This window comes from Gekko japonicus, unplaced genomic scaffold, assembly GCF_001447785.1.
Source record: "Gekko japonicus isolate JY-2015 unplaced genomic scaffold, Gekko_japonicus_V1.1 scaffold50, whole genome shotgun sequence".
NCBI lineage: Eukaryota > Metazoa > Chordata > Lepidosauria > Squamata > Gekkonidae > Gekko > Gekko japonicus.
In genome coordinates, this window is record NW_015164666.1 from 322,102 (window position 1) to 347,581 (window position 25,480).

The 25,480-nt window shown below is 40.2% G+C and overlaps 1 protein-coding gene across 1 annotated transcript in view; it reads left to right on the top strand.

The window, feature by feature from the left end:
- The window catches only part of CEP85L (centrosomal protein 85kDa-like), a 169,740-nt gene extending 150,888 nt beyond the window's left edge, over positions 1-18,852 (top strand). Inside the window, exons 11-13 of the mRNA XM_015409088.1 lie at positions 10,184-10,291; positions 13,857-14,070; positions 17,441-18,852. Coding sequence (XP_015264574.1) covers positions 10,184-10,291; positions 13,857-14,070; positions 17,441-17,601 — 483 coding nt within the window. The 3' untranslated portion in view covers positions 17,602-18,852. The remainder of the gene's footprint in view (positions 1-10,183; positions 10,292-13,856; positions 14,071-17,440) is intronic.
- The last annotated feature ends 6,628 nt before the right edge of the window (positions 18,853-25,480 follow it).

Genomic DNA, 25,480 nt, shown 5'->3' on the forward strand with positions numbered 1-25,480 from the left:
GGGAGGCTCCGTGTATAGTATTTAATGCATGGCCGATTGACCCCTGCATCATCCCATAAGAAGATGTTCTTGGCCACATGAAAAAGGTAATCTGCTCCAACAGTCAAAAAAAAGCAGAGACTTCAGAAACAGGACATGTTTCTCCCTATGCATTGCTTCATTTATTAGTTTTTCACTTTCATCTCCAATCTTTATACCCCAAAGTCCCCGAGACAAATCACAATAACAATAAAACACTACTGATACCAATGTATTCATTAGAAATGCAATGATATATAACTGCTGACACAACCAGTATTTGAAAATTAACTTTCATTAAAAAACAATGTGTAAATTGTTCCTAAGGCAAGATTGCATGTGAATATACCTGCAAAATATTATCACAACCACATGTATAGCTTATCTAGATGAGAGTAGTATAATATGTAGTGGGGAATGTTAAGCCTTTTTTTGAAAAAAATCAAAATAGTTAATCTGCCTGATGATTTCGCATGTCCTACAATAAAATGTATTTTTACCATTTAAAAGCATTCTAGTTGGTGTTGAACTCTTCCAAAACAACTGCTGTGGTCTGATGTAGGTTCCCCCCCCCCCAAAGGGGTAGGCTACAGTTAAAAACAAGTTTCAGAGCATTGGTTTAAATAGATACATAATTGACTGATAAGTTTTAATTGAGGTTTAAGGTTGTGTGGTACTAGACTTCAGACAAGAAATATGTGAACATATATCCTGCTCATTATTACTTTAATTTTTATTGATATCCCTCTTTTCTCTCAGATTGGGGCCCAAAGCCCCATTCTCCTGTCCTCCACTTTATCCATACAACAACCACCTTGTGTGTTAGGTTTGGCTAAGAGATTGTGATGAGCCCAGGGTCACCTAGACAGCACTGAACTGATTTGTCGTGGTGCCATGCATAATGACTACAGTTCTGGTTTAAGTGGGAATCTGGTCATGAAAAACATGTGGCCAATGTCACAATTAAATTGGGCCTCATAATTTCTGTGACAAGAATGTAATTCTCTAATAAACGCCATGGAATAGTTTGAAAAGACCTTGTTTAACATGAATCCCTGAGGCAATGATTCTTCAGAGAGGGATGTTGTACAAAGTAATTTGTCAGAATTCCATCACAGCATGTTGCAAATCCTGTACCGGGATTTGAAAAAGACATTGCCTTCCACTAAGCTGTGAACATAAAACTCCAAATTATTCCCAAAATGAGATTTTCTGTGGCAAACAATATCACAGATAAACCTAACCTCCAGTTCTCTTTCAAGTAAAAGAAAACTGCATTTATAGCAGATAAAAGGGAAATATACAACAGACTTTTCTTATAGATGTTCTGATTAGAGCTTGTGTATCACTCTGTGATACAGCATGCAAGAATGGAGACTAATGGTATAGTCCTGAACAGAATTACCCCCTTATAAGACCATTGGCTTCAGTAGATTTAGAAGGATGCCATAGTGCTTAACATTGCACTGTAACTTTACTAATATGAAGTGGAGGAGAGGATTACTTTTCGAAGATTTGCAACAATAGAATGAATTAGAAGTTTTCATGCTCAGCGGTTTAGCTTTTGTTAATGTTTAAGATAAGGATTTCTAGATTTCAGCCAGAAATGCATCCCAGCACATCAGCAGGGATATGGGAGTAGCTGTTTTGCAGTGGAATAAGACCTTACATTCCACAAAGGGGGGAAAATAACTTAGTTCACATAGTATCCTTAATATGTAACAAAGTGTGAAATGATTATATGTCTGTTCCTTTTGTGAACTAATAAATGTATATACATGAAAAGCATGCCATTACCATAACTTGTCAACACTTCATAGAAAGTACAAGTGATACTCGGCAATTATTCATGTGTTTTTATATTATGAGACTCTTGTACAAATGTTGGCAAGTGATTGTATCTCTGTAATAATGAAAAGAGAAGGAGGGACAAAAAACATATATCCTAGTGCTTCGAAAGAACTAGTATTTGGTGAAAAGAGTGTTACTGAGTCACATGGCCAGCAGTACAGGAAAATTCTCTCTCTGACTAGCCATTGCAAATGCAGAATTGCCCTAAAGAAGCTCTATGAATTAACTAAAGATGCCCATGAAGCAGATGAAGCTGATGATAACAACACAAAGCATAATGCCCAAGGCCAGCTCATTGCCAACTAATCATAAATTAGGGCTGGTTTATATGTTGGAGCTCCTTTAAACTGCTTCATTTATGGTGGTTGTAACCATGTGATGTCTATGGCTTACCATGCCACTGGAAAGCTTTCTTCATGGCTATTTGTAGTGATGTGACGAGAAAATAGCTCAATCTGCTGGTAAGCAGCTGCATGTAAATAGTTCTGCACAATAGCAGCTGTCTCATGAAGTTATTTAAAGCACCTATGTGGCAACAATAGCATAGAGTCCAGCTCAGCCTTACTTGTTTAATTATAATCTTAATATTTTGTAACTGATTGGGCTGACCCTAGAGTTGCAGGATAAAATGCAAGGGATGAACTCTGAAGCTTAAAATGTTACTCATTTTTGTAACAGTTAATATGTAAAACAATATCATTCTGGTTTAAGAATGTTTCTATGCTTCTATCATGGGAGTGGGGATTTTGCTGGGAATGGAGAGTCCCTTCCAAGGAGCCCTCAAGCTTCACATATCACCCTTCTTCCATTCTGCCCACTTCATCTCCAGAGCAGGCAAGGGCTTTGTCCATCTGTCACCACTCTGTTTCAAGAGCTTGACTGGGGAGGGCCCACAGCATCTCCCCCCCGGCATCCCCCTCTTCAGTCAGGGTGTGCCCTTCTGTAAGGCCAAGTATCAAGAGTGAAGGCAGAATGAATGGGAAATAGGGGTGTGCAATTATTTTTACTGGTATTTTTTGGTTAAGGTCTATTGGACTTTAAAGGGACTTCAGTAGAAGGGCTGACAAACAGCCGAGAGGTGGAAGTAATGTGCTCCAGCCTCTCTGCTGTTTTTTGGATCTACCCCGAATATATCCAGGATTTTTGGTTTGTTTTTTCCCCTCAGTTTTCCCCAAAAAATCCCAGATACCTTTGGATGCCAAAATATACCTTAAAAATATCAATACAGTATTTTTGGGGTATATTTTCGGCTTGAGTAGATCCAAATGCACACCCCTACTGGAAAAGACTAATTTATTAACCAACTACTACAACACTTGACTACATCTAAAACAGTTATGAAAATGGCAAGAATTAACACATAGTGGAAAAAATTCTCACACAAAGAAGCCAGTCAGAAACAATAGAATTTCATAACACAACTGACTATTTCATACCTACTTCTCTGTAGGTCAGTCTCACCCTCCTTAGCTGAGGGATCATCTCCTGCTGATAGCAGCCTCTCTGCTGCTTAGCTCCTGAGAGAGAGAAACCTCCCTCCGTATGAAGGGTTTTATATGTGCTCTCTCCAGGCTCTACATCCTCAACAGCTGTAGGCTTGCAGCTGGACTTTGCATGGAAGTTTGTTCAACATTCTTGGCACCGCCACCAAAAAGGCCTTGCTCCTGAAATGACAACTTTGCATTAAAACAACAGACTCTGATGCAGAGGAGACATATCATGCTGGGAAAATGATATTCCCTGAGATAGTTGGGAAACTAGGTACAATTGTGAAATTACTTATTTTATTTTTTAAAAGAAAAAAGCTTTGTTTATTTTAACATAGATCTTCAAATGCAAGCTCAGGTCATGGAAATTCTGGACCAAACTAGACATGACAGTGTCCTCAGGTCTGACCTGTGGATCTCAACATTTTAAGCCTAATGAGACAATTTGATAATGCTGCCATGGCTTGATCGCATCAGGGCTGGATGAGACACTCTTTGTTTCCCCTCCCATGCTTTTTCAAGTACTAAAACAGCCCCACTGTGGCTGTTTTTGCATTTGGAATGATGCAGGGAGTAGAAACAAGAGTGCATCATTCCACTGCATTGCAGACCCAATCAAAATCAGTCTCTCATGAGGCATGAAAATGGTGATGACATCAACGGGTTTAATCCGGGGCACCATCACATCTTGTGCGGCCTGTCTAGAGTAGAGGAAGCAAAGCAAGATCAGGATTGAGTCCAGGAACATGAGTGGAAGCAGCGGGTCTTACCAAGGAAGTACTAGAATCCAGAGCAAACAGCAGACTCAAATTTACAGGAAAAGATGTATGTGATTGTGACAAACTGACCTCCAAAACCAGGAAGCTTAGTGCATCAAAAGCAGTGAACTGGGAGATTAAGGTTAATGCCTCACTGTGGAGCACAGGCTGATTGACAGGCTGCTTCCTGCATGCACCCCCCTTCTCTCTGAGCGCCAGCTGAGGAGAGCTTTAAGAACAGCTGAGTGCTGAGAAGGAAATAGTCTCCTTTTCCTCGGAGCAATATTCCTTCTCTGCTTGGCTAGACTGGCAGCTTCAGCCTACTGACCAGTCCCTCTTGCCAAAACTGACCCTCAGTTCTTGACCCAGTGAAATAAACGGTTTTCAGCTTGGCTGATAGTTAGACTAAAGTTCTTATTTGGAACTTTTCCTCAGATTTGATGGACACAGTAGGGGCTTGGAGTTGTGTCCCTTCACTTCACAAGTGAACGTGTCTGTTTCTCTCTGACAGGCACACACTAACTCCACCTGTCTGGCTTCCGACACGTCAGACACAAAGCAAGACTAAAAAGACCTTTTTACTCAGTTATTCAGTAGGTTCAATTTTGAAGGGAACCCTGGATTGGGTGAAAAAGAGAATGGTTTTAGACTCCTCTAGAGTCAAAGGAGAAATTGTAATCCCACAGGAAGGGAGAATATGTACAGGAAATACTAATATACAGGATAGTTATATAAATCTTTATTAAGACACATTGTGTCTCCAAAACAAAGAAACCTTTCACTGTTAAGAACTGAGTCTCTAAGAAACTAAGCTTCAACAACACTTTGTAGCCTGTTCAAAATATCATAATTTGTAAATACAACAAAATTTGCCTCAGTTTTCTCATCCCCTGCCTGTTCCTAACCCAACTGTGCCCATTTAATAAAGTCATCATTCCGGTTTGAACTTTAGTTCATGTCAAGTGCCATTTACAAAGGAAATAACAAGCGGGCTTCTGCTTATTGATAATATTTCTCTAGCTTGGGCAAAAGCCAAATAAGTTCTCTACCACAAGGTGGGACACTCAGAAAGCCATAAAGCATTTATTACCACACGTTACCAAGGGGCTGCTCAGACAGAGTGGAGAACAGTTATTTAGTGTTTTGGCAGGAAAATCTGCCTCACAGAAAAAGCAGCAGCAGGAGTCTGTCATTGTGGTGAAGAGAGCCAGAGATCTATGTGACAAAGTTTCAGGGAAATGATGCTCTGCAAGGCATATTTTCTTTGTCTGTTTCATTTTTTTCAGGGGCAAAAGGGAAACTGAAATCAGGTATTCTCATTAGTTCCAGCTACAGAGTGGACAGTTGAGGAATGAGCCTTAACAATGGCAAATAACAAAATATCTTGCTTCTTGCCATCCAGAGTAATAGCTGTTCAGTTTCCAAGGTCCTAGGAGCAATTAATTCATGGGTCTATAAAGGTTGTTATTTTTGCCATATTTGAAACAGCCTAAAATTGTAGAAGATATTTGATATGAACCAAGATGCAGAATCAGTCACTCTTAATACTTTTATCTCAGTGAGTGAAACTTTTCTAAGTTCTTAATAATGGAAGAATAAAGTTGAAAAGAATTCCATCCTGCTAGTCACGATTAAATTAGCATAAAATTGACACTTAGTCGTTAAGACACATGCTAAAAAATAGAAAGTTTGGAACAGATTGTGTTGAGCAGTAATTTTAGACACCGTGCAGTAGAGTTCTATTCTGAGTTATTTAAAATTCACTGATATTATTGTTCCACTAATCCCAGCTTCTCCCCAAAGTATGATCTGGACAGATGGGTGAATCCTTCTCTTCTAAACAGTCTGGACTTCAAAGATGATTGACTGATAACTATGGATTCAAGGAGGGTGCCCTCTCTCTAGGTAGTCTTTCTGCTTGAAAAAAAGATATGCAAAGTTTGCAGACTCTTGCAGTCTACAGTACTAAAGAAATAGGGGGAAAGAAGCTCAAGCCCTATCTCCACTCTCATTTTCTCTTGTTAGCCATCCGAATAGGCCTTACACTGGGGAAGGGATGAAAATATGAGTGACAGAAAGAGACAGATGGCAGAACTGAGGGAAAATGCCATTGTTCTGGTGTCCTTTCAGTAAGGGGGTTACAGGAGTAGAGGCAAGAAGATACATGTAGCTTCACCAGCAGAGCCCAGGCAACACCTCTAAATAGTTCACAATGTGCATCACTTACCATGAGGCAATTTTTTTAGGATTGATGTATATGCATTAATCAGGCAGTGGAAGGAAAAAAAACACTTCTAGTTCTCTTCTCAAGATGATGTTTCCCAGACATCCTTGCCATTTCTTGTAACAGTCGTATTGCCAGCAAGATTCCCAACCTATCCCAAATGGAAGTACTAACTTGTCTGTGGATCCTCCAGGAAGGGTTACTAACAAGTGGAGCAAAGCAGCGGGTCCCTTCAGATTAATGCTGTATCTTTTGCATAGATCAACAGACTCATTGGAATACTTAGCAGGGGTGTGTAGTAACATTGTTTGAGTTGAGGGAAGCATATCTTTATGTTCTAAACCATTAAACCTTTAAGGTTGGCAGGTGTCTCACCGTGTTTTCTGTATGGCTCATAAAGATTATCAGATCAGCTTCAACTGGATGTTGAGCCTGCAAATCTAGTTCAGGGTTCTCATTTTCTGTCTTGTTATATTGGATGGTGCTTCCACTGTGGAAAATATTAGCTTCTGGGGAGCCTTGAGATCTCCCTTTCTTGTTGAAGGAGGGTAATCCAGGAAGCAGCAAGCCATCTATGAAAATGATTTGTCTGGACTTCCGGTCTATGGAACAGCGATGGCGGACGCTCTCCCCACAACGGGGAAGAGCGAATCGCACACCAGCGGCCTGGAGGGGTGGCCACCTCAAGTGACACCCCCACGGAGCCTTTGTGATAGGCTCCAGGCCAGGGGGCTTTTGAGGGGTAGCCTCTTCGAGAATTGAGGCTTCCCTCCACCCCGACGGTCCAGTCGCTGAGTGGCCTTTGAGCACAAGCTGGACTGACCGGGACAAGCACCGGAGATCGAGCGGAATGGCGAGCAACCGAGCGTGGTCAAAAATTGACTGACAATGAACGTGAGTTCAGGAAAAACGGAGGAGTTTGAAAAGCGGCACCCCCCCGCGTGCGCGGTTGAAAAAGTGACTGCAAAGAGGGACACCTCTTATGCGAATGAGCGGATAACGGATACGAAGGGGGAGAGGGGAGGAAATAAACCAAAAGTGTTTTGAGAGACTTATCTGAATTGCGAAGTTGTTTGGCAAGTTTTCCGAGTGGCGTGGAGGCGGTTGAAACTGTAAAAAAACCCGAAAGATGGTGGCCCAGCAGAGAAAGTTTAAAACGAAGCCGGGCAGTCAGAGTCCAAAACCGGAAGAGGGAGCAGATGTCTACAAACTCCTGGTGGATATGCTTAAGCCGGTGATGGAACAACTCGATGGTATTAACCAGCAATTGATCGTAATGAATAAAAACTTTGCAGCACAGCAGCTTCAGCTGAACGAAACGGAGAAAAAAGTGGAACAGGCAAATGAGAAAATAAAAGAGATAGACACCACAAGCAAGACGTTGAAGAAAAGATTGGGAGATGTGGAAACGAAGCAGAATTGCCAAGAGAATCGAGTTTTGCAGCTGCAGATGGAAAAAGCTAACATGATTCTCAGGTTTCAGGGAGTTCCTGAAACGGATCGGGAAGACTTGAAGAAGGTGCTCAGTGAGATTATCGCTCCAGTAATGGGTTTAACAGGGGAAGAGCTTGTAAACGAAATGGAGTCAGCCTATAGGGCATACTCCAATTACATTAAAAAATAGCCTACCGGGAGAAATAGTGGTCAGGTTTTGAAGAAGACAAACTAGAGATGCCATTCTAACAGCAACATCAGCAACTCCACTGAAAATGGGAAATGTAAGCATTAAAACTTTAAAGGACATTCCATTTGAAATCAGACAAAAGAGGAAAAATTACAAGGACTTAATTTATTTTCTTCAAACTAATGGAATATTGTACAGATGGGCGGTGCCGGAGGGTGTCATCTTTAAGATCAACGATAGAAGAGAGAAGATAGATTCCACTTTTAAAGCTAAATAATTTTTGAAACGTCAGCTGGGGACAGATGATGAGTCTAGAGAGGGAGAATCGAAGTCTAGTGACTCTGCTACCTCGGGAACGGAAGAGGATTCTGCAGCAGAAAAGGATGCAGGACCTGCCAGAGTGGTATACGATTTTAGAGACAGAAAGCCGAAGTAAAGGCAGAAGGACTTGGAAAATAGCCTTTTGAAGCGAAGAATAAGAAGGTGATCAGAGACTTCTCTCATAACAACTAACAAAATAACATATAAATAGCGAACTGTTATAAGCAAGAACTCTACAAGTATATTGTGATACTAAAACTAATTGTACTAACATTTTTACTAACAGTGAAAAGATCTCCTCCTCTTGGGGTTTTAGTTTAGTGTGGTTTGCTTTCCTTTATCCTTAGCTGTAGTCCCTTTCCTAATATTTCTTTGTAGTTTTGGTAGTATTTGCAAAATAAAAAATATCCCTCCGGGAATTTAAAAAAAGGAAAAAAAAGAAAGTGATTTTTCTGAAAGAACTCTGAGCAGTATCACTCAGCCATGTCAATTACACACTAATCTTTCCTAATTTAACTTCAGAATATCCAATCCAAAGCCTTTTATTGGCATATAAATAAAAATACAGTAATCTAAGTACACACAGAGTCAAATTAAAATTGCCGAGTAACATCACAGAGTATCATCATAAAGAAAAACCTAATTCATCATATCATTTATCAGGCCGTAGAGCCATGGCACTGCAGAGAAACTTTGCTGTTATTTCAGTTATTTCTGTGTCTGTGTTATCGAGCAAGAAAAGAAGCTTAAAATCATCAGGGGACTCTAAAAACTGGCCTAATATGGGATATAGAAGCTCCCGACGGGACGCCAAATAGAGAGGGCACTGGAAGAGAACATGGGCAACAGTTTCAACACAATCCTTCCTACAAGGACAGCACCTGGTAGGATAGGGAATCCCTTGGAATCTGCCAGATAAAATAGCTGAAGGAAGAACATTAAATCTAGCCAAGGATATGGCTCTACGCAAATTTGGAGCTATGAGTTGATAGAGGTATACTGCTGGAAGATTTGCATTAGGAATAATCCCCAGATGTAAGGGAGAATATCAAGGTGGTGATCCTGTTAACCATATGGCCTAGCTTTACAGGTGCTGGTTTTTGAACTTTATAGACTGCAAGCAGTAACTGCCTGTAATGCAAACACCTCTGCAAGTATACCTCTTTCATATTCTCCATAAGTAGGTCTCCTCCTATAGAGCAACAGCTGATTACGTGATTTTACCTTCCACAATAAATTTACCCTCCCTTCTACTGAACTCATGAGCCTGAACTCATACTTCTGCCCCCAGCATCTGACCCTGACAGCACCACAGAGCGGAGTATGCTTTAGAAGGTAATGTCAGGTTAAACACAGTACATTCTTGGGAGTCTAATCCAGGAGGCCTATTGAGGGGAATTGTTTTGACCTTATACTACCCTATTCTGCCATGTGTTAAGCATGTGTGTATTAGTATATTATAATTTCCAGTAGTTAACTAGTTTGAATAGTTAAAGTAATGTTAATAACCTCTTTTATAGAAAGTGTTAGATCTTTCGGCTTTAGTATGTAACCTAGACAGCTTCCTTTCTCAGTTTCATTTGCCTGTCAGTCATCTCCGAAGTTATAACTATTGGATGCACTAGAGAAGTCTTTGCCAGATGACTAGATTGTACTCCTGTGGAGAAGATAGATGGGAAACTCATCTGTTCAGAAACTACACCTTCATTTTCTTTCTTGACCAAACTTTGCCAAAACAAACAACCACAGTAGCTAGTGCAAAGTTATGTAAAGAGTAAAGTGCTTCTAGGTGACAGATTCTGCTGGAAGAAAGTATACAACAAGACAAAGATGTTGTTCAGTCTAACTGCTTGTTTGTTCAATGAGTTTCAAGGTGATTTGCCTCCTTTCCTACCCCTAGTCTATGCAAGAGAAACTTTTGCAAGAAAAACTGACAGTCCAGAAGCTGAAAAGTGAACTTGAAGAAAAGGATAACAGTATACAGCAGTTACATAAGACTCTGCATGAAGTAAGTTTTTTGAAATCACAAGCAGACTTAATGCTTGTGATTTCTTGCTCCATTATTTTTACGCATCGCAAAAATGAGTTCCTGCATTGGGGCAGAGGGATGAGGGCAAGCCAGTTTTTCATGTCATCTGACTGAGAACCAGCCCTTTCCTTTTCACAGTTATTACAAGATAGGAGAGATGCTGTCTGTGGTTCCAACATATTTATGCACACAATGATATATGTTCAAATGTTTCCAGGACCAGCACTAGCATCTTTTACATCACCTTCTAGAAGTAGGGAAATGGCATCTGGATTTAGTCATAGAACCTCAAATAAGATAATCTTGACCATTGTTTATTTAAAACATTTATTAGCTGCCTTTCTCCCTTGTGGGACTCATGGTGGCTTCCAATATGAATAAAATGACTATAAAACCGCAATAACAAACAGTATGAACAATTATAAAAAACATAAAAGTTCACAATTTTGAAACTCCAATTAGAACTTCCAATAATCAGCCAAATGCAGTTGTAAATAAAACTTGTCTTCAACTAATTTCTGAAGATCGAGATAGTTCCATAATCTTGGAGCTGCCACAGAAAAGCCCCCCCCTCGTATGCCCATCAGACAAGCTTCTTTGATTGGTGGGATAGTCAGGAGGGCACCTCCCCACAATCTTAATTCGCGGGCAGGAACATATGAGAGAAAACAGGCCTTCAGATACCCTGGTCCCAAACCATGTAGGCCAGTGGTGTCAAGCATGCCTTTCTTTTCACTGGTTGAAGCTTCTCCCTGAAGGGAGGGAGGGAGCGAAGGAGAGCTTGCTTTGCTGGGCTGTCTCAATCGCACAGCGGAAATGCCAGGCACCTTTAAGACCAACAAAGTTTTGTTCAAGGTATGAGGTTTTATGTGCCTTGCTACAGTGTGTGTGTATTCTGTTGGGCTCCTTATGCTGTGTGTGTGTGTGCGTTTTGTTGGGCTCCTTATGCCAGGGCTCACCTGGGTGCAACTGGGTTCCCTCCCCCTTTTCACTGTGTTCATGCTCTCATGATTCAGTCTTTCTCAGTAAGAAAGCAATGTGAATTATTTTAGAGGAGGAATAACAACAAGCCAGTGAGGTGGATTAAGCTGTGTGTGTCCAGACCAAGTTCACCCAGCACATTTCCTTTGTAGGAAGTTGTAGTTATTTCTCTGGGGAAGACTATAGTTTTGTAGACAAACATTTCATGTTTTCCCCTGGGTCCTAGGCTCAGAACACAGAGCATGAAATTTCTGTAGTGAATGTCAATAAATCAAAAGTAGGTTTGCAGGTTACAGATTCACACCTGAACAGCATACTCAAAATTACTACAGCACAGATATTTTGATGCAGTAATTCAGAGCAAGAGGTGTCAGTTATCAGAGACTGTTAAATAGACAAAATACTGCAAGAGTGCTAGAGTTTTAAGCATGTTTTATTTAAAGTTTTAAAACATCTTTAATTGTGTTTGTCTGTGTCCTTTATAAAGTTTATATCTCCACTACCTGGCATTACATTTTGTGATACACATGGCCTGGCCCAACAAGTTCTCATTTATGTCAGATCTGGCCCTCATAACAAATGAGTTCGACACCCCTGATGTAGGCCTTTAAAGGGTCAAAATCAGCACCTTGAATTGGGCTCAGGAGTAGTTCAGTAGCCAATGTAATTGCTGTAGTATTAGGATCATATGCTCTTGGTAGCTGGCCCTGACAATGCTGCAAATTTGGTGCCTCTGCCTCAAAAAACAGCCCCCCCCAGGCCCCAAGATACCCTTGAATTGATTCTCCATTATAGTCTATGGGGCCTATTGACCATAATGGTCCACATAGCCTATATTGGAGCTGGAAAATATAGATTTTTTTTTTGCACACCCATTATGCTTTTCAGTATGATTTATAAGCTGCCTTGAATGACAGGAAAAGTGGGATATAAATATTTGAATAAATAAGTAGTTTGGGCAAGTTGATAACATTTAAGCAACTTCCTGTTTGTTAGGTTAGACAGGATTCTAACATTGATTGTTCCACCTCTGTTATACTTCACCCGTAATTTGTCATATTTCACAAAAAAACAAAAAAAACAACCAAAGTAGACTTCAAGAGTCCCCCCCTCCCCAAGTGCTGGTTTTCTAAGGCTCAGCGCAGGGTGACAGTTCGAGGCAAGGTCTGCCGGTATAGTGGACTGGGGTAGGTAAACCTGTTCTCTGGAGGCCTGGTCTACCCCCATAGAGGACAACATTTTCTGTAATGAAATATGACTTGATTCTGTTTTCTCTTATAATGTTCAAATTATTCTTTAAAATATAGTTTCAATATAGTTTAAAAGAATTAATTCTGAGATTTTTACAAGGTTATGGAAATAATCTAAAAAATTAATTTATGCGATAGCCAAATGTAGACTCACTCACAGCTTTAATACTACTAGCTTTATTCGCTCATGAGGTACAATTGTTGCTTACAACACTGTGGAGCTTAGAGGGAATATTGATCCTTGGAACTGTGAAAGCTATCACCTGTGGTCCAGCTTTGTGTAATGGGACTCCTAATCCAGAAACAGTAAATGACTTGTTACTGAAGAGGTCGTTCCAAGGGCCTTGAGAGACACAGTCAGCACACCTTTATTGAAGAAACCTTCTGCAGATAAGCATCTGTTAGCCAACTACACACCTGCGTCAAATCTGCCTTTTCTAGGAAAAATTATTAAATGGGTTGTGGTGGAACAGCTCCAGGTTTACTTGAATGACATATGTGCCCATGACTTTTTAAATCAGGTTTTAGGCTTGGATTCGGAAGAGACAGCTTTGCATCCCCTGCTACTTTTATTAGCACTTTCAGCAATTTTTGACACCATGAACTTTACCATACTGCTGAAATGCCTAGAAGAAGAGGTGAGTGTAGGTGCAGTAGTATGAAAATGGTTTAGTTCCTTTAACAGGCCATACTCCAAGGGTGATAGTGGGAGGTGCAGAATCAGATGAATGGGATGTGCACTGGGGAATCTTCCAAAGATTTATGCATTCTGTTTATTAATGTTATCAGCCTTGGGTTCTGACTGTCAGGTGAAAGGTGGGATTAATTGATACTCAAATCAATAGCTGGTTTACAGATTGAAATGGGAAGAAACCAAGAGGATTTCTTCTGATCCCCCAGGTACAGTAAATGATACAGGGAAGATATATCATGATCAGTCATTCACTATAATTCCTTGTTTGGGATTTTGTGCATTGAAATATCTGCATATTTGAGTAATTTTCTGGTAATAGGAAATGTAGGATAAGGTGAACATAAGATTTGTCTTGCTGGATTACAGCCAAGCCCACACAGTCCAACATTCTGTTTCAAAGAATAGTCAGCCAGATGTCTTTGGAAGCTGTGAAACAGGACACTATGGTGATGGTTGCTGTTTCCCCCTAGTGCCTAGTTCTCAGAGGTATGCTGCCTATGAACAGAGTGGTTTCATTTAACTACTGTGGCTAACACCTGTTGATATATTGGTGTACAGTTTTTTTCCAGCAAGTTAATAAAATGATGGGTTTTTTTCTACTTTTGTCTTTTTAATGAAGAACCAAAGATTTATGGAAGAAAATGCCTCTTTGAGAGAACAGATTCATCAGATGGAACAGTCCAGACAGCCAGTGGCTGAGAAACTGCCTGTGGCTGACCAGTTGTTCAAGGAAATGGCTCACTGTTTGTTTGACTTGAAAGCACTTTGCAGTATTCTTACTCACAGAGCTCAGGGCAAGGAGCCTAACCTGTCTTTACTGCTGGGAATCAGATGTAAGTGAAATTAACAAGATTAATATTGCATTTTCTTTTGACATTAAGATGCCATAGTCTCTACAATTAAATTCCATGGGTTTCATGGGGAGAGAGAAAGGAAGAGAATTAAAAGATGCAGCAGATTGACTTATGGTTTCTAGTTATCGTATAAAAGACAAAATAGACATTTTCCAGTTTGGCATGTAGTCCCTCAAGAGTTGTTCTCAGATTTCCTTCTTACATGCCATGTCCAAATCAGAACTTTGTTACACCACCAACAAAACAGCAATGTCCATGTACAATTATAGGTAAGTATGAGAAATAGTGCGGTGTAGTGATGAGAGTGTCCAAACAAAAGATTGGGTCACACAGGTTCAAATCTCCACTCTGCCATGGAAACTTGCTGGGTGACTTTGGACCAGTCAGATGCACTCATCCTAACCCAGCTCATAGGGTTGTTGTGAGGATAAAATGAAGGAGAGGAGAATGATGTAAGTTGTTTGGGATCCCCATTGAAGGGAAATAGATGTATGTAAATCCCATCAAATTCCCACCAGTTTATGGTGACCGCAGCAAAGGGCTTTCAAGGCAAGTGAGAAGTAGAGATGATCTGCCATTGCATTCCTCTGCAGAGTATTGAGGAGAGAGGTGAGGTATTAATGAAGTAAAAATAAGTAAGTAGGATGGTGGTATTGTGAGCCTTTTCCCTACTCTAAACCGTATATTATGGCTTGGATCCCACTTAGATTTCCATGGGCAAAAGTAGAGGGAGTTTTTGCTGGTCTCCCTTCCATGGAGGCCTTCTCCTAATCTTTTCCTGGGATTCCCTCGTCACGCAGGAGCAGGATGGGGGGGGGGCCTGCCAGGAGAGGGATGAATTGGTGGGAGGAGAACCATGTTGGCAGAAATCTAGGTGGGATCCAAGCACATGTGATGCAGAGAAAGTATGCCATGGCATCAGGCAATACTTCAGCTTTTGTATGAGCTTCCTTCCCAATTCTAGTTTTCCTGTTACTAGGAGGCGCAGAGATGTGGCATTATTGCAGATGATTTAAGTGTCCAGCAGTCAGTATTGTCCACCTGTGCCCTTTTCCCAATACCAGATTTACACATTAATGTCCATAAATGCAGTCTTATTATTTTCCTCTCAATGTTACACCCTAGCTTAAGCAAAGGAGGCAACTAAATCTGTACTAGATGGGACAAATGGTTGTAAGTTCCATGGTTTCAGACCCTCTTATCAGTTCACTGTTTAAAGACACAAGCTACTTGAAAAAGAATTTCCTATGTGCTCATAGGAAACCATGAACTCTGCTTTCAGATCTTTGTATCTGCCTCGAAAGAGAAAACTTGTATACAACACAAATATATCCATATATTTGTTCCCTATCTCCAGTTATGGGTGTGTTTTAATAAAGAATATCTGCAAAATGGAAGCAGTTCTTAGAAGCCAAATCCTCCTGTTAAATTAGGTACACCGAAGCTTTTTGGCAGCCTAATCTGTATATTAAGAATTACTTATTGGCAGTGTTGAAAATAGTTTCCAGGGTTGTATGGATTGGAAAGAAAGGTGGCTTTTAAAAATATAAAAGTACAAGAGGGGACCTGCAACAAAATGTTGTATTGAGTTTCAGTTTACAAACATACAAAACACAAACACCTTTTCTATTCCTGCAATCTGAGGCTAGACAGCTCCCAGCAATAAGGGACAGCTCCCAGTTTCAGAAGATTGTCCTGGAACTTCCCACCACAGTTGCCTATCCACATACAATGGCACATTCCAAGCCCCTGCAGTTAAAGAAAGGGGAAGAAAGAATGGGAAAGAAAGGGAATAAACAAATGGAAAGGAAATGAATGAATGAAAGAAAGAAGAAATGGAAAGAAATTAGGAAAGCAAATAGATGGTGAGAGAGGAAGGAATGAAGCCCCGGGATCTCCCCAATCCTGCACGCAGCCTCTCCCCCCCCCCCCGATCCTGGATGCAACTTGGGCAATCCGTGGTCCCACCACTGCCGCTACCCTCCCCCATCCTTCCCTTCCCACCTAGGCCAGCCAGCAGCCTTCCCCCCCCCCAACAGATCCTGGATGCAGTTTGGGCAATCCCTGGTCCTGCTGCTGCCACTATCCTCCCTGATCCTTCCCTTCCCACCAAGGCCAGCTAGCGGCCTCCCCTCCCCCCCCAAACAGATCCTGGACACAGACTGGACAACTCCCGAGTCCCGACCCCGCTGCTGCCGCTACCCTCCCTCATCCTTCCCTTCCCACCCAGGCCAGCCAGTAGCAATGGTGGGGAGCCTTGTCTGGCTGCCAGCTGTCAGGCCCGCCGAAGCTCCCCCCCCCAACAGTGGCAACAGCAGGGAGCCCTGTCTGGCTCCCAGCCGCCAGGCCTGCCGAGACTTCCCCCCAACAGCAGCAATGACAGGGAGCCCTGTCTGGGTCCCAGCCACCAGGCCATCGAGGCTTCTCTCCCTGATGGTTTGTGTGGTAGCGTGTCCTTGCAGCACCAACGGCTCTTCTCAGCGGTCATAGGGCCAGCGCAGGTAGCGGCGCAGCTTCCTTTAGGTGGATCAGTAAGTACGTTCTCTGTGCATGTGTAGAGAACGCTGTTTTACTTGGGGGGGGATTTAAGTATCCCCCGTATATTTTTTTAAACATGTCCAATTTTTCTGCACACCTGGGGAGTGCCCCAAGTGTACAGGAATTTCTGTTGAGGCTCCACATGCTCCCAATCTCCAGAAATAAATATCCACATGCATAACAGACCCTTGGCTATTAGATATATAGATACTAAAAAGGGGCACTTGGCTATTAGATATATAGATACTAAAAAGGGGCACTAGCAAAGTCAGCAAAAAGTTGACCTTTCGGGCAGGAGAATGAATTTACCTATACTCTAGATTACATTATATGTTAATTTTTCCTTTAAATGTTTTTGGGGGGGGGGGGTACATGTATCTTATATCTGTGTGGCTCCTTTAAAATTCCAGTAACCTACTGAGAAGCACCCCCAAACTCTTCAAGTGCTGCTAGGTCTGATGAAGTTGTAGTGTACACATTACCCAAAAGTGACATTCTTCACATTTATAACAAGCACAGACAGAGGAATTCATCTACTGTTTGACAAAACATCACTTCCTGAAGAATCCATCCTTCCATTGCACATTTGACCATCTGAAATTAGCTTGACAAAAGCCCCATCTCTCCCTCACCAGATTGTCATTTCAAGGCATTTTAATGGGAAAATGTTGTATTTTTATTGTTTTTCCCTTTAGCTCATCAAAACAAATATTGGCCTTGAATATTCAGTACAAGATCAGGTGTGTTGTGGGGTTTAGTTTGCAAGATAAATATAGTAAATCCCAGCCCTGTTTTGTTTCATTTTTCACAGCAATGAACTGCTCAGCGGAAGATGAAAGCTACCACAGCACAGAAACCCTCTCAAAGAAACTCTCAGAGGTCTGTCAACTACGAAAGGATATTGATGAGTTGAGGACTATAATATCAGACTGTTATGCTCAGGACATGGGAGAAAATTGCATTACACAGTGATAAAAGGTTTGTCCTCACAGCAACAGTGACTAAGTTATTAAATGCTGCTCTTGTGGTAGTTCCTTGTATTTCTGTTATGGAGCCATACTGGAAGACACACTCTTGTGTAGCAGGTCAAAGGATTTCAGATGGTTGCTCATGTTGACGAAGCAGGCATCAATTGAAGAATATGGTACGTGCTGTTAAGAGAAATTTGGTTTCTTCAAAACTACTGAATGTAGGTCCAAGCTGTGAAGAATGTGCTACTATTGATTGAAGTACAGGATTTTGTTTCTTCTCTCATGACCTGTAAAAATAACGGCTCACATTGTATTCTGGAGTCAGAATTACTGCTGCATCATTTCCCCCCATCTAGCAATAGCATGGGATATGAGATGAGCTCTGAGAATCCTACTGTGGAAAGCAGTTTAAAGTTCCTGATTACCTGTGGGCATTATATCTGTGAACATTAATATGGATGCTCCTACAAAGCATTGTGTACTGTGGGCAGGCACTGAGATAGTTTTGGCATGTTAAATCAAAGCAGCCTACCTGTTTGCCATCTTGGTTTGGTAATGACTATTTTTTCCCCCAACAGTCAGTTGTCAAGGATATCAGTATTTTTCTCTTGAACAAAGCAGAGCAGAACCACCTATATTTCAGGCTAAGCATAAGTTGTTCTTAAAATTAACTGCCATACTATTAGCTTTTTTGAGCTGTATTAGAGTTTGATGAAGGCTGTTTGAGAGATGAATACATAAAGACTAGGAAAGATTTGTTTTTTTAAAAAGCACATACCACTAGAGGTTAGGAGAACATTGCATCTTGTCAGTTATTCTGCATTTCAGGCATGTTCAGGGACTCATTCTGAGCAGATTAAAAATCTAGAAAGAAATGCTTTCTGTCCACAAGAACAGAAAGCAGCTAGAGAGATGTCTAGGAATGCTCCAGATCTGACAAGTGGGTGACCAAAAGCCACTTTGTAATCTAGACATTATACTGATTTATTTTGCTGCACTGAAGCAAATATATCCTTTGCCAAGCCAAACTTGCTGTCACTTTATTCTGTGACAATCAATTAAGTACAGAAATTGAACACTTTCTTTTAGAAGAGAGAGAGGAAAATAAGGTGCATTTGGCTTATTTTTATTACAACTAGACCCAGTGTTCAGAGGGCTTGAGACTGGTTTTGCCAGGTGTCCTGGCTCAGAGTGAATTAAGAGTTTGTACTGAATGAGTTGCCATTTTCTGTTTCTTGTGTTAATCTCTCCATAAGCCATTTTTATAAGAGTATCAACTTTGGTTTTGATTTTTTTCCAAATGTTGTGTGAGTTATGTTTAAATACCATGTGTATATTACTGTAATTTTTTAAAAAAAATGTTGGTCATTTTTTCCAAAGGTATAACAAGCTTTATTTATTTAAATAGGTGTTCCTTGTTACATTGTTCTGGCTTCTGTTTGTGGAAGTTTATTTTAACTACTGTTCAGTGTTTTCAAGTGCAGATTTGTAAGTATTAGATTGAAGCAACTTTAAGCATGAAAAACAGTGTTCTATAATGTTCAGTGAACTAACAGCCAAAACTCTAAAGTACTATGGCTTCCGTCCTAAGTGTAGTCACTAGAATGTAAGGCCAGCTTAAATCTGTGCAAGTCCAACTGAATAGCACTTAAGTTTAGAAGTGGACTATGAGTTTGTTTCAGTTTAGGCAAGTGCTTGAACAGACAAAAATAAGTTTTTATAGATTAAGTTTTATTTCAGCAACCAATCAAAAGTGAGAGAAATGCTGTTTCAGAGATGAAGGTTCTGCATTATTGTTTTAAACAACTTTTTCCATTTATATCTTTGGATTGCTCCAACAGTGACATTGTTTATGATACTTTTGCCAAGAATTTGGCACTGCAACTGCACTGTGGAGCAAAAAAAAAAAAAGAATATTTGAAAGACTTGAGGATGTACCTACTTTATGTAAACAGTACAGTTCTTGGACAAAGAAATGAGGTAATTTCATTTTTAAGAGAGGGCCATCAGTTGTCAGGCTAAATAAGACAGGCCTCAGCTTAACTGCACAGATCCTTTCCTATGTCTTATCACCGTCATTGCTTGTAGAAGATAGCAAATTTAGAAAGTTTTGGAATTAGGACTATGTTGCATTTTTAGGGCAAAAGAAGACTGAACTGGGAAAAGTTTCAGGACACCACTCCACTCACCCACCCTTCATTTACCTTCTTTCACTGCCACTTTACCCACACTTCTTTCCCTTTGGTGTCATTTTTTGTTTAGAACAACCTTCATCCTAAAACAGTTGGGTACCACACAAATAACACAACAACATCGTGTCATCACAAGCAGATCAGGCTAACATTGTAATCTAAGTTAGACTAAGGGCCATGTTGCCTGCCCTCACTCTGAATAGGGGAACATTCCGGTTCTGCAGGGGCTTCCAAAAATATTCTGCCCAAAATGAGTTTGGTGGGGGGAGGGATCACAAATTTTGGCTAAGTTCTGCTCTGTCAGAATTTCTGTTTTATTTCTTTTGTTTAGCATTTCTCATTGTAGAAGTAGTTGGTGTTGTTGTTTTTTAAAAAAATTTAGATCAGCTGTTTGGCTTTGACTGAATATTTTGGAGCACTTGACTTTTTAAAGACTGACCACTAGAAACAAGAAAACTGCATTAGTCCTTGGCAGAATCAAGAAGAAAACATCCAAAGGTGCTATAGAAGATGACTGTTACTTTTGAAAATGATCCAGATTTTGCACTTGCTGCTGTTTGTCAAGGGTATTAAAATACAGGGGTACATATACATTAAGAAGAATGACTTTGGTTATCGTTATACATAATACATTAAATAATATGTATGTGCAATACAATATAAAACTACCAGTCTTATCTAAACAGAATTTATAAAAAAGTATTTTCCTTAGGGGTAATAATGGAATAATTATGCCATTTTAGATTGTATGTATATATACTGTATTTATAAAATGCCTTGGGGACCTTTGGGTAGAAAGAGAGAGCTTAATAAATACATCATAAATAATATATCTCTAAAAGAGCAGCAAGCTCAAAACACACTAGGCCATTTTCTAAAAGTAAAGTCCTCTAGAGCACTTTGGATGCTTTGTTTGCAGTTGTTACGTTGTGATTAACCAGATCAGGCACATAAATGCTTGTTCAGAGGAGAAGGGTGATTTGGGTTCAGTGCCAACCCTACCCTCAAGAGTTGACTGATATTGTCAGAGCTTAAGGTGCCAACCGTCTGTTCAGATATCCCCACCTGGTCCCAATCCAGCAAAGAGGTCAGAATATGAGCACAGCCTTGAGTGCTGGAGGCAGGTATACAGCAGTGGCAGCTGCACCACCATATTCCTTCCAGTGCAGGAGAAAGCTTGTGATTATTGGTGACTAGTGTTTTTTGCCTCCGTCACAGTAAAGCAACTAAAGAAGGTGGTATCCAAAGACATAAATGACATGAGCAAAATCAAATGAGCCATAAAAACTCAGATTTATTTTGTCCTTGGAATTAATTTCTTAAAATAGGACCTGCTGTTTAAGAAGCCAAAAAGCCTACCAGTTTACAGTGTCCTTTAACTGGGTTAAATGTAGTGTAAGATGTGTGGTGGCTTTTCAGCTGCTTAAAATATATGTCTGGTCCCATTCAGTACTTTTAAGAGAGAGAAAATGTTAATATTAAAAATTGCATTAATTAATAAGGTGATTTAGTCATGACAACCTTTTGCCACACCTGTAAGAGACAATTTCAAGGGCTAAAAATATGTTTTACTGTTGAAAAGACAGCACACAGTTTTGTCTGGTAATGAGCATGAAGATATATGTAGTGGTAATTTTCATATTGCAGGTTGAATTTATAGAATTGTGTAGATGACATGTTTTAGTAACTACTGTAATTCAAGAATGTATTCCATAAAGCAGTTTGAGAAGTTGTGGTTTTTGCAGATAAATGATGCTATTATTTATATACTGGATAAAATGTACATACAGGTGTCATTCAAGTTAGTTGAGCAAACTTGACTTTACAGTTCAATTGGTTTCTTAGTTGCAGTCCTGCACAGTTCTACTTTGAAGTACTCAAAATAAGCCCCAACTCAACAAGACTTTCTAATTATTGTGCGTAGGATTTGGTGTTAATTTTTTAGCTTTTAATGTGTAGGTTTAGAAGCACAGTAGAGCTGTATTTTATTTAAATAGGTTGCCACTGTCACCCACTCAGGTTAGAGACTTTTGAAAAACATAACAACAGAAATAACTGTACGAACCAAAGTTATTTTTGTCATCTGTTACTGTGATTTGTTATGATTTTCACTTTTCTGAAGGAAATGGACAGGAATTATTTTTGCCAGATTCCAGAATGGGAAAGAGGGGGAATGCAAAGCAAAATATACATCCAGTTTTCTTTGTGTAATAACCCAACTGGAGGTGCAGCTGACTCAGTCACAGAACCCCACATTTGTCTTCCACTAATGCCTCTGTAAATGTGTTTATTTCATCATATAAATTAGATACAGCATTCTGGATTTGGGTTAACTTTGTTCTAAAATGAAGGAAAAGTTACTACTTTGGAAAAAGACAGTGGATATTAAAAACTGGGTGACCGAATCAATACATCAAGATCCCCTTTAGCAATATTAATTCCACTGTTGTGTACCTCTGTGCCTTTTATTTTGCTTACTGCTCAAATAATAATCTCATTTTTGAAAATTTTGAGGAAGTATCAAGTTGTTGCACTTTGTTTCCTCTGCGCAGGGATTTTTAGCTTGTTGAGCTTGTGAGAAACAACTTTCATAAAGAAAAATATTTTATACAATCTGTGGGTCAACCTTGGAAAAGGCAGTCTGGTGTTTAATAACCAGTTTTTCTGTATATGGGTAACATGCAGGAAATTCAGTCAGAATGTATTCATTTTGTATATATTAGCTATCATTGGTAATCAGTGGGGGAAGACAAGGGAAAGGGATGCTCTTTGAAAGCACGGCTGATGTGTCCTGATCAGTCTCTTTAGACTGGTAGTTTTTCAAAATGGGGTTCAGTTGTTGAACCACTCAGAATACCTCATGTGTAAATAGAGTTGTCATGACTTAATCGAAATGCATTCAGTATTTTTGTTATTATTATTATTATAATTTTTAAAAGAGCCACTGGCTGGCTTGCCTCTTCAGGCCTGTCATTCTTGCCTCTTTTTGTAACTTTTTTTTAAAGTAGAGTTTACAGCTAGAATTTTGAATGCCAAAGTTCTATTTATTGAATAATAAAGGTTTCTTTAATTACTAGTATTTTTCCACTCAATTTGTTTGTTTGATGTTTAAGTTTTGTATTTACAGAGCAAAAATAAATTTTGTTACAAAATCTGAACATTTTCTTGTTTACTGCTAATTGAAATTACAAGGTGGGTGATCATGCTAAATGCCATGTAAGTATTCATAAAGTGCATCTTTGTCTCCCAAAACGGAGAAGGGGTATGAAAAGGAAATATTGGGCACCCACTTGTATGAATGGAGCCTCTTAACATTAATGTAAGTCCACCAGTGGAAGAACAATGAAGGGCAATGTCACCCAATTCCCCCTCTTCACTGCAGCCTCTAGTGCTATATCACATTTTATCCACAAGAGTCCTGTGACCCTTAGCCTCAGTTTCTCAGAGCTCATGAGGCTGCTAAGGAAAGGGGGAGGTGGGAAAGATCCATATCTACAAGGGCCCTTGTGCTCAGAGTTGATGGGAACCAGCCCTTTGTGTGGCATGAATGAGCCCTCAGAACACCAAGTACAGCCTTTGATATGCCTAAAAAATCAACCAAAACAAAAAGTAGGGGGAGTCAAAGATGTATAGCTGGTAGAGAATTGCATCATACGTTTCTTCTTTAAGGCTTATGCTATCTTTTGATCATATTTCTACTCAGAAAATTCTGAAAATGTTTCTGGTACACTTTATGGCCACAATCCAGGGCAGCATGGTCTTAGCCTCAGTGATTTCTGATGAAATTTAATATGCTTATGGCTGTGATTGGTTATAGCTGATTTGTGTATTTTTTTAAAAAAATCTAAGCAAATGTCTACAAGTAGCAAGTTAATAAAATTTAAAAATGCAATTAAAAATGAAACAATTAATCCACTGGCAGAGTGTGAAAATATTAGGAAAATCTGACTGTAAGAATTTTAGGAAACCTGGCAAAAAAAATTAAAACATCTGTTTAAAACTAAAGGCTCATATCCAGGCATATCTATCAGAGAACGTTCCAAAGCTCTAGCACCATTATGAAAAGGTGTACCCTTACCCTCTTCTACGAAGCAGACCCCATGATGCAGAAAACCTGGAAGGATTTTATCTGAAGTATTGCTATGTCTGAGAAACCTTTTTTAGATTCATTTTAGAACGTTCAAGGGGACAAAAAGCATGTAGATAAAACAGTCTTCATCCTGGAGCTTCCATTAAGAGTATCCTGGGTTGGAAAAAGTATGTAGTAGAATACAAGATCCTGAAGCTGTACAGTTTTATGAGTCAAGTTCTTATAAGACATACGAGTTGTGTGATGAGAATCTGGTGATAACCCACCGAGGTGCCTGCTATGGCGGGGAGGGTGGGGTATAAATCCAATAAATAAATAAATAATGTAAGAAAATCAAGCTGAAGGCATTTATTTCTCACTAACCTGCTTCATGGTTTAATCAAGAATGTTGGAATATAAAAGCCCATTTACGTTCCATTTACTGATTTCTCACTAACCTGATAGCATGAAAAGCATCTATTTGGCAAGGAGAGAAATGCCAGGCAAGGGTGTTTTTACTCACAGTGTCTGTGACTGTAAGGTCTCTGGTTCAAAGGAGGTGGACTCCTCCAGCAAGCCACTGTCCAGTTCAAGTTACTATTATGAATATACTTTACATGTCAGATAATCCAGCTGGATTTCTTTAAATATATAAATGGTAAATAAGAGCAGTTGTCTCCATCCACTGCTGGCCCTTTCTATCAATTCCCATGTCAATGACCTTGCCTCTGTACAGGGAGGGTTCTTGCCTTCCCACCACAGGATCTGCTCTTTAGTACTGGTAGATCCTGGCAGAACCCTTGCTAGCAACAGAAGTCAGGCAAGGTGAGGAAACACTGCAGATCGGCTCCCTGTCCTGCAAGGGACTGGCTCTGGAACTGCAGTCTGAGCAATGTTCCACCTGTTTCTTTCCCAAAGCAGCTGGTTGGCCACTGTAGGCAACAGGATGTTACATTAATGAGCCTTTGGTCTACTCTCACAAGGCTGTTCTTATGCTTCTAGGTGTCTTGGAGGAGGAGCTCGTTCAGCTTTGATGGCTTCTCATTCACAACTGCGTACATCCACATGCCACTGTGTTCACACAAAGCACACACAAAAAAGATAAAAGTATACCCACCATTACAGAAGGCACAGGATAAATACTTTCCCTATCAATAGAACTAAAGAACAAAGCCACTCTCCTCCCCCTTTGTTTGGTAGTTAGCCCATACATCTTTGGGGAGGAAAGGGGAGATGAAGAAAAACCTTGTTTGTATGCATGTATGCTCCCATTCATGGGTGGTGAGCTGTCAAGGTTCCCACCTGTGGCTAAAATTGGAAAAGTGAAGGATGGAAGGGGCAGCTCTGTAATCAATGTGCAGAGATGGGAGTTGGAGGACAGAGAGTCCTGCCTGCATCTATTGGTCATATTTGGTCATGCTCAGATTAAGTGGGCTCTAGTACATGCTCTACTGGGCTCTAGTACATACACTGTCAGCATACCAGTCTTCTATTTTTATTTTTAGTATTTGTCTGTGTGTGCGCTTGCGTGCCTGGAAGTCAGACTTCTGGTGGCCCCTAGTGGGGCTAGGATGTTTCAGAGAGGTGGCTTGATATTGCCTGCCTCTGCGTCCCTGCCC